The sequence below is a fragment of the Agrilus planipennis genome, unplaced genomic scaffold, assembly GCF_000699045.2.
Source record: "Agrilus planipennis isolate EAB-ADULT unplaced genomic scaffold, Apla_2.0 scaffold11, whole genome shotgun sequence".
In the NCBI taxonomy this organism is placed as follows: Eukaryota; Metazoa; Arthropoda; class Insecta; order Coleoptera; family Buprestidae; genus Agrilus; species Agrilus planipennis.
This window is the reverse complement of record NW_020440736.1, coordinates 1,163,637-1,173,754: the sequence shown is the minus strand read 5'-3', so window position 1 is coordinate 1,173,754 and position 10,118 is coordinate 1,163,637. Positions and strand designations below refer to the sequence as shown.

The window sequence follows — 10,118 nt, the reverse complement described above, 5'->3', positions numbered from 1 at the left end:
CCTGCCAAAAGTTTTGTTCAATCATGAATAGTAGTGCGAGTCGAAAACAAGCGTTAAAGCCTTTAATATGTCTTCAAATATAAATAAACATCTCGTTGATATTTTCAGTAGTAAATGGTACCAATAACAGCACATTTGAGCATTGCCATTGTAGTGGATAAAATGGTCATTTTTTCCGTGCAGTACTGTACGGATTATACGCTCCTTACCGGTTAAGAGTTTGGCCGAGAGTTGTCTCCTTCCCTTTCTGGCCTAGTGCTGTTCTTTTCTACTTTGCGCCGGTTAAACTGAAAGTCACATAGCTAGAGAAACTAAACGAAGTATACTTAAAGTAATAAATAAAACAACATTGATAATCACTACTGTTTCTCTGGCAGGTAGGTAATAAGGGCGAAAAAATGTTTCGCGTTTGTCAAAAATTGACAGCGCCAGACGTGAAACTTTCTATGTAATGATTAAACTGATAACGAGGAAATAAAATATACGTTAGGGTAAAAAGTAGATTAAATCATCACCTTCATACGGTCGTCAGTCCTAAGACTGATTGGACAGGCACCTCCACTCCTTTCTATCCTGAACTAATCTTCGTATTCCCTAAAACTAGAACATTCCACATCCTTTACTATCGAATTCTCTAATTTCCCTTCTTGCCTCATGGACTAGTTTAAATCCGGAGTGCTTTATCCTAGAGGACGCCATCATTGGAATTTGGTGTGCTTTTCCACATCGCAGTATTGTGCTAGAACAACCCATATCCATAACTATTTGCTAACAGGAATCTAATCTAGGTCTATCTATCTATAAAATTAAATTATTGTATTTGTCTAGATTTGTGTACCTGTACCTAATTCCTGTATCCCTCCCTCATTCCTTGCTCTGATACTGGGTAACTACTAGCGCTACCTACTCGAAATTTAAACAATTTAATTAGGTTTTGTTTTATTGTCCTTTTAGTCAAACAACAAAAAAGAGGCAGAAAAGCTCATAAAGAACATAATAAAAGTGGTAATAAAGCTGGGAGTCCTTCATCGGAACGGTTTGTTTTCTCAAGAGGAGCTCAAACATGCAGAACGTTTTCGTATAAAGTTTCGGATGGCAGCGATGGCCATCATCTCGTTTTACGAAGTCGACTTCAGTTACGATCGCAACTACATCCTGTCCGCCCTCAATGATTCACACAAGTGCCTGCAAATAATAGTTTCGAAGCACCTATCAGAAAAATCTTTAGCCAGAATCGATGATGTCTTTGGGTTTTTCACAAACGAGCAGTTCTTAGACGAACTGTTCAGTCCGAATTCGCAATACAGAGAGATTTTGGGAAAGATTGTGGCCGATCTGAACAAGGCCATATTTTGTAGGGGTGAATTGGGAGTTAAAATGTTTTATGGAGAAACAATGTTAATTTCTGCGAGCGAAAAACTAGTATGAACTGATAATTTACGCGATAAATTGGAAAAATAAAAAAAAAAACAATTGTTTTGTTAACTTTTATATTTTTATTTGGTGTTTTGTTCCTGTTTTTTTTTATTTCGTTTTTCCTTTTGCTTTTCAGGATCCCGTTTTGTTTTAAGTTATTGGATTTTATTTTTCTAGTCAAGAGATGTTCGAAACAGGTAAAGAGCTCGACTTCTTCAGCGATATTACAATTTGTTTAGTATTCTGCATGTAAACTGTTTTTTCAACTGTCGACTTGTTAGCTCTGTATCAACATGCAAAGGACACGGCAATGTAAGAAAACATTTTAAAGATCAAACATTCTACAACATTTCAATTTACGGTGCTATTTTCTACTGTTATATTTACGTCTATCTGATTTGTTGTTATTTTATTAAACGTGCTATAAAATTTCTTATTAGTCCTAACCATTGAGAAACGACAAACTTTTTAACAAATAAAAAATTATTATTGTTTAAGATACCTAGAAAGTTTAATTTTTATCAGATTACAGATAGTAGATTGCCATCTCTTAGTGATATTTGCTACCAAAATTACTTATTACTTTAGTTTTTGTTTAAATTGGAACAAATATTAATAAGAAATGTAAATCATACCTATGAAAAGATGCCTGCTGTTTTGTGTACAAATAATCAACAATATAAATATTAATTTTCGGGAGTGTTATCTTTTTAATAAAGTTATTACTGACTCACAGTTACAATTCTTCCTCTATTTAATTAATAACTTTTCGTATTTTTCTAATAACAGAGGATGACATTAAGTACTTTTGTGATAGTATAAAATCACCTATTGATATTACCATCATTACGTTTCGGATTTTAGGACTGTTTTTAANTCATCATAAGGTCGTCAGTCCTAAGACTGGTTGGACACGTACCTCCACTCTTTCCTATCCTGAGCTAAACTTCGCATTTCCCTAACACTAGAACAACTCACATCCTTAACTATTTGCGAACAGTAATCTAACCTAGGTCTACTCCTCCTAACTCCTGTTTCTGTCTCTAATATGTCTCTGACTAGACCTTCATGCCTGAGAAGGTGTCCTACCAACTTATCTCGCCGTTTTTTATTGACTTCCATAGAGTCTTCTGTTCTCCTATTCTTTGTAATACCTTTTCATTTCTAACCTTTCCTACCCACGTTATCCTCATCATTCGCCTATAACACCACATTTCTAACCTTTTATTTTCCGCCGCGCCCACTGTCCATGTTTCGCACCCGTACAACGCCGCGCTCCAAACATACACCTTTAACAATCTTTTTCGAATTTCTAAATTAACCGTTCGCGAGCATAGACGTGACTTCTTTTTATTAAAGGCGACACGACCCTGCGCTATCCTTTGCTTTATATCCCTACTACTCCTTCCGTCCTGACTCATCTGACTTCCTAGATATCAAAAATCAGCCACTTCTTCTAATTTTTCGTCTCCTATCTTTATATTCGCTCTTTCCCTACTTTNTTTACCTAACGACTTTCAGGAATTCGCTTAATAATTCTTTTATGACTAATAACATCCACACAATCTATGATTCATTCGTTGTTTTGCGTTTGTATTAAAAAATAGAAAGTCCATATTTCGGAAAGCGGTGTGTAAATTGTAATTTGATTGATTTTTTTATTGTTTGTTTGTTTGCTTGCTTGTGGTCTGTACCAGACGAACATTCGTAATAAAACCGCAAATACAAATAGGAGATGTGATGGTATAATGATGTAATTGTATTACACAGTTAAATAGCATAAAATGTTTACTTTCATCGTCGGTTTATACCTTCGCTTTCTTAGTCGTTTTACGGTATTTTAAATGTATTAAAATGATTTTAATTAAAATCTCTATCTGAAGGAATTTACTAGTTCAGACGATATCCTTGTTGGAAAAGTGGGGGTTGATGTACCTATTATTTAACGCAGTTCGGGGAGGGTAGGTCTTGTAAAATGTTACGGTGTAATGTAATGGAGGGACAAGGTGTAAAGCAGTGCGTTATATAACCTCATTGTTTTGTTAAAATTGGAAAAAATAGTATAATAAATTGATACTTCAGTTCTTTTCCGATATTTTGCGTAACATAGTTGACATTTTTAGGTGAAAATGGTCAGTTAGGTTTAGGCTGGGAAGTAATACAAATGACTACCCACTGTTGAACTTTGATACTTTTTTTTTTATGTATCAATTTCTTTTATTGTTTTTCGAATGGTTCGTTGTATATCAAGGGTTGATTTTAGAGCAGAAAGATTCAGCTCTAATAACAGAGATATGTAGGTATACTTTTGTTAATCTGTCTGCTTAAAGTTTAAAAAAATTACACTTTTTTTCGACTCGAACAGCTACCGTTATTACGAAGATCTCATTTGAGGAACAAAGAAATGTATACGAAACTTAATAATCAAATAATAAGTTTGTCTTACGTCATAAAAATTTTCTCTTTTTTGTACTAATCAAATCAGGAGTTTCTCTTAAAATAGGACTCATCAATTCTCAAAAATAATATTTTTTTGGTAACTTGACTATCAAGAAACTTTCTAAAATTTGTTGTCTTTGCTGTGATCTTTTATGATAAATCAACTTTCTGGAAGCCTGTGTTAATAATAATTTCAATGAAAGATACAAACAACGTCTTCATCATTGTCTAATTGTCGTTCCAAAATCAATTTTTGAAATAATGACCAAAAGAGGGCGCCTGCATTTCGCGGGTGAGTTACTTAACTAGTCTGTACTACTTATATGACCCCAAAGGACCTTATTGAGATTTTTTGAATCCCATAATAAGTACCTAGCAACAACAAGCTACAGTTACCATTCTGTATTTAATTAAAAAAAGTATGAATATAATTCTGTTTGCCTAATAATGAGCAAAATTGATTTTAGTCTTGCAGGCTTGACCTTAATCTTGCGAAAATGCAAAAAGACGAAAACTGTCTTTATACTAAAAAACCAAGACCAAAACAGAACGAACAAAACCAAGACTAAAACCAAGACCAAACAAACAGTACCAAGACTAAAACCAAGGCGAAATACATAAGATTAAACGAAAATTTATTACTTCCGATGGATTTGTGAGTTAAACTATTTAAAGCAACTTTAATATATTCTTTTCTTGGAACAAAACATTTTTAGTATTTAAAATTTTCAGTTTACTTTACTAGATTTAAACACTAAACCTGAAAAAAAGAAACTTTACTACTGTTTGAAAAAAGGGATCTACAAGAATGTGCTCGGATTAAATTATGTTCTTTGTGGCTATGCCTGGACAACATATGGTTCAAATATAAAGACAAACTAATTTTCTTTCGATATTTTTTTACTTCTTTCAAGTATCTTGTACCAATTTGTTCATTCAAGGTCAATTTATGCGTTGAAGGAAAGGTTAATTGGAGGAAGCGTGAGTTCTCGAGTTTTCACAACTATAGACGCTATTTTGTTTAAAAATCATGACATGCTCACAAGTAAGACAAAAAATTTCAATATTTAATACAAGTATTGCATCGGTAAATACTTAATAGAATTATTTAAAAAAACCTAAGTATCAGGTTAAATGAGCAGGACTTGGCATTCAAGACCAAGACTAAGACTAAAAGTATTTGAGCAAGACCAAGACCGAATAATTAAAACCAAAACCAATACTAAGACTGGAACAGTTTTGGTCTTGGCCTTACCTTGCTCATCACTACTTTTACCATTTTTTAGCAATTTGTTGTGGACGACACCTTGCGTACAGTGACAATTATTTAGACACTTATTAATCTTCTTTGATGCTACATGCCATTTAAAAATGTTCATTCAGTTAAACATAAAAAAAGTGAAGCGTTAGATAAGGGGAATAAATGGACTGGAAAACCAGGACGAATAAAACATAAAAGGAATGATGAACAGCCATTGGTGGGTTTTAATCCTCATGGATTTTGCGTGAGCTCTCTGTTANTATATTTACGTCTATCCAAGGTCAATTTATGCGTTGAAGGAAAGGTTAATTGGAGGAAGCGTGAGTTCTCGAGTTTTCACAACTATAGACGCTATTTTCTTTAAAAATCATGACATGCTCACAAGTAAGACAGAAAATTTCAATATTTAATACAATAATAGAATTATTTAAAAAAATCAAGTATCAGGTTAAATGAGCAGGACCAAGACTTAGCATTCAAGACCAAGACTAAGACAAAGTATTTGAGCGAGACCAAGACCGAATAATTAACACCAAAACCAATACTAAGACTGGGACAGTTTTGGTCTTGGCCTTACCTTGCTCATCACTACTTTTACCATTTTTTAACAATTTGTTGTGGACGTCACCTTGCGTACAGTGACAATTATTTAGACACTTATCAATCTTCTTTGATGCTACATGCCATTTAAAAATGTTCATTCAATTAAACATAAAAAAAAGGTGAAGCGTTAGATAAGGGGAATAAATGGACTGGAAAACCAGGACGAATAAAACATAAAAGGAAAGATTAACAGCCATTGGTGGGTTTTAATCCTCATGGATTTTGCGTGAGCTCTCTGTTACGTTAAAATGTACACCGTACACTGTTCTGGAAATGGAATTTTAAGCAGGTGGCGATTCAGAATTCATTCTAATGAAATGTTACTTTAGCTAATTGCAACTTGTACGCTATATTTTACGATACATAGAATGAGTCATGCGTGACTGTGTGTACAATCACACACGGCATTTCTGCATTAGTGGTTTCTGTTGAGCAATTTATTTTGCGGATACATCACTTCCGATATTGTAGTGAGGCTTACTGCTGTATGCATCATAAAAATGCGTTGGCAGTTGGGATTTCGCAAGAAAACGTTTCGAAAAGTTTTGCCTTAATGTTTGTTATTGATCAACGAAGTAAAATCATACAAAAAACTATAAACTGTATAACGCTATTAGAGACTTGTTTTCAAATATTGTAAAATACAATAATGTCTTGTTGATGAAGGAAATAAAATGATCATTATCATCATTATAAAGTCGTCAGTCTTAAGATTGGTTGGACACGCACCTCCACTGTTTCCTCTAGTGAGAAAATCTTTCAATTTCCTTGAAACCAGAACATTCCACATTCTTAACCACTTGTGAACAGTAAGCTAATCTAGATCTACCTCTACTCCTCTTATCTGCTGTTTCTGCTTCTAATATGTCTCCAACTAGCCCTTTATGTCTGAGATGAGATGAGATTCCTCATTAACATCTTTAGTGCCCACTGCTCTACAACTCTTTCTAATACCTTCTCTATCCACGGTATCCTCATCATCGGCCTGCAACACCACATTTCAAAACCGTGCTCCAGATATACCTACTCTTAACAATCTTTTTCGAATTTCTAATTAGAAATCCAGTCAAATGACTTGCTACCAGAGGATTTCTCCTCGGATGCGTTATTGGACAATTTTAAAAAATGTTTTTAATACAATCAAATCTTATCTGCACATGTAATTAATATGTGAACATCAAAAATTCTGGTATTTTAGCGTTAGAAAATGTCAGCATTGCGAACTTGTTAACATTTACATAGATTTGACTGATTCATCTCACACCACATTGTAACACAGTTTAGGTCTTCCTGAAGTTCCAAGGGATCATCATAAGAATCGTAAATAAGGTTGATGTCATTTACATAAATTAGAAATTCAGGACATTTAACAGATATCGAAATATCGTTTATAAATAAACCAAATAAGAGGGGACCAAGACGCTATCCCTGCGGAACTCCAGAGGTGACATCAAATGGTTCAAACAGGGCCACCTGTGTTAACAGTCAATTTCTTAGTGTACAAATATGAATCAAGCCAACCTGAAACTCCATAATTATTTTAATCTTTTTAAAAACCCTGCATGTTAACATCCCAGAAAAAAAAAATCTTTTCAGGTATGACTGCTCCTCTACACTCTCTGCTAAAGAACACTTGTGCTTTATCTGTCTTTATACACACATGTTCATGTTAAATGTTGTATATTATACAATTTTATAATTTTCTTATATTTGTTCCAGGATGTAGAGGGAGGCGTGTAGGTGGGCATAGTGACCTCATCATTTTTGTTTCTTCGTCTTATCAGAGAAGCATGTCCATTACAGTGGTGGAATTGGAAAGCTGGTTGATTTACCAGTGTATCGCTACTGAATGCAGTCATTGTCTCTGTATGTATTTACTTCCTTTTTACTGCCCTTTTATTAACGTTTTTACAGGCTTCACGCGCATAATATTGACAGTGTAACTTGATCATCATTAAACAACCAGTATCGTGTCTCAATTGCTATCTTAGATCTCATCACTACTTTGTGATATCGTGTTTGTTTTTTACACCAGTTCGGTTAGTTTTGGTGTTTGTTTTGTAAGAAGTTACTGGATATACCGGGTGTTCATAAATAGTTTGCAAGGGGAGCTGTAGATTTAGGCCATTTTAGATATTTAATTGGGTAACTTTTTTCTGAAGCTAGTACGTTGATAACTTTTAGTTAATGAAGTGAAAAATGGCCTCAGTACCAATTGAAAATATACTTTTTTTTTGTGGTAAAAATTCAAGTTATCCTAATCCTGCATTTTGAAATTGTAGTATTCACCAGAGACGAAATGAATATCGAAACATTTTTTGGTTGTTAAAAATAACCAAATGAATGGTTTCTATTGGTTTATCCCAATTCCCATTTCAGTTATTATCGGCTTTCCATTTAATATTTATTATTCATTTGGTCTTGAGCGTGATGTGTACATAGTGGGTCTGCTGTAAGGTTTTATTTTGGAAACTAGGTTAAATCTATACAAAAGGTAGAATCAAATAGACTACAAATGCTTTGATCATTTTTTTTGTGATGTATTCGGAGACACTATACAGGGTGAGCTTTAACTATGTTGACAATTTGCTTTGTCTATATTCTAGAAACACACAGGGTGTCGTTAATTGCGCTAATTTATGGAATTTTTTGTGACCTTAGCCTAGAGGTTAGAAATGAAGAGGTACCTATTAGAAAGAATAACAGACCAGAGGACTCTGTCGTAGTCAATAAATAAGAAATAGGCGAGATAGATTTATAGGACACCTTCTTAGACATGAAGGGCTAGTTAGAGACATGCTTAAAGTAGAAACAGGAGTTAAGAGGAGTAGAGATAGACACAGATTACTGTTCAAAAATAGTTAGGGATGTGGAATTCTCTAGGAAATGCGAAAATTAGCTCAGGATAGGAAAGAGTGGAGGCGCGTGTTTAGCTAGTCGAAGTTTACGAGACATAAGTAAGGCACCAAGTGTAAATTTTATTGGTAAGTGGATCAAAATGTTGTTAGCAACCGGGTCAGCAGTGAGAATAATAAATAATTAATGAAGGTCGCCCAAAATCAGCGAGGACGTCGCAATATACTATGCGAGCAAATGAATCCGTTAGACGAAATCCTCGGCAATACTCGGAAAAGAAACCAATAAGCTTTAAACATAAAAAGAAAAACTTTTTGAAGTATTTTGTGTTAGTTACTTGCATCTAAGAAATGCTTATAAAATCCAGCTTACTCAAGAACTGAAACTCAGTGACGTCAACTTTCGGCTCACTTTTGTAAACATAGTCTTCAGCGATGGGGTCAACTTCCACCTGAAAGACAATATTAAGAAATAGATTTGTCTGTTTTGGTCTAAGAAAAATCCCTAGAAAAAGCATTGACGTTCTTTTCATAGCCCTAAGCTTGTTGGGTGGATTTCAATATCAATAAGGGGAATAGTTGACCTATACTTATTTGAAAACGAAAGAGAAGTCGCAGTGACGATGAGAGCCAAGAATTATTGTAGCGCCAGTTTCTGTAGACCTCTTATAAAAGAGATAGGAAACTAGTCTTGTGAGGAGGAGGCAATCAGTTGCCTCCACGGAGTCCGGGGGAGGGTTTGAGGGGATACATAAAATACGCCGAACTACATGACCTAGAGGTTTACATCATTGCTTATTATTAGGGCCTGCTTCAAGTTTTTCTGTGGATTCCTTGGATCACTTAGGAAATGCTAAAGGAGTAATATTTCACAGGTATTCACTCTCTTCTGCATTAATTTCGTTTGTTTCATCTTTATCGCTCCAATCACCACCCACCCATTCCTATTATTCCCAAAAGGAGATTGAAAAAGGCCTTCTGCCCTACCTCTGATGTAGTTCGGAGAGACTGACTGCTCGTCCACCAGCATTAGTAGTTGGTGAGAATAAAACACCAGAAGTTTTATATTTTACTAAAAATTGAGGGACTATGCAGATAATCCGACTACCTTAGAACAGTTAAAGCGTAACATTTTTTGGAACGTTAACGCCATTCCAAACGCAACGTGTTACTGTGTTTTGAAGAATGCCAACAAGCTGGTTAACGTCATTTAGATAGCATCATCATCATCATCATCATAAAGTCGCCAGTCCTAAGACTGGTTGGACAGGCACTTCTTCTTTTTTCCATTCTGAGCTAATCTTCGCAATTCCCTAAAACTAGGTAGCATTATTTTTTTACGTATATAAGACGGTTGGTTTTTATTGGAAAGTAGTTAATGTAGGTGAAGAGTGAAGATCTATGTCTGAAGTGCTATTGCAGCTTTTCACTGAACATATTAACTTTTTATTTGATTTAACTTTAGAAGAAAACTTCGTCGACTCCATCATCAAAAAAATTTTTACTTTTTTAACGTGTTTTATTATTTTAATAAACAATTTTAC

General features: G+C 34.5%; 1 protein-coding gene across 6 annotated transcripts in view; it reads left to right on the top strand.

Moving 5' to 3' along the window:
* LOC108733829 (tumor necrosis factor alpha-induced protein 8-like protein) overlaps positions 1–10,118 on the top strand; it is a 47,862-nt gene that overhangs the window by 32,679 nt on the left and 5,065 nt on the right. For 4 of the 6 annotated variants that reach the window (XM_025979838.1, XM_025979836.1, XM_025979837.1 and 1 more), the window contains exon 3: positions 1,553–1,728. In XM_025979838.1, coding sequence (XP_025835623.1) covers positions 1,710–1,728 — 19 coding nt within the window. In that variant the 5' untranslated portion in view covers positions 1,553–1,709. Of the gene's footprint in view, positions 1–1,552; positions 1,729–7,421; positions 7,586–10,118 lie in introns of those variants that run through there. The other 2 variants (XM_025979839.1, XM_025979834.1) reach the window with 2 other exon arrangements.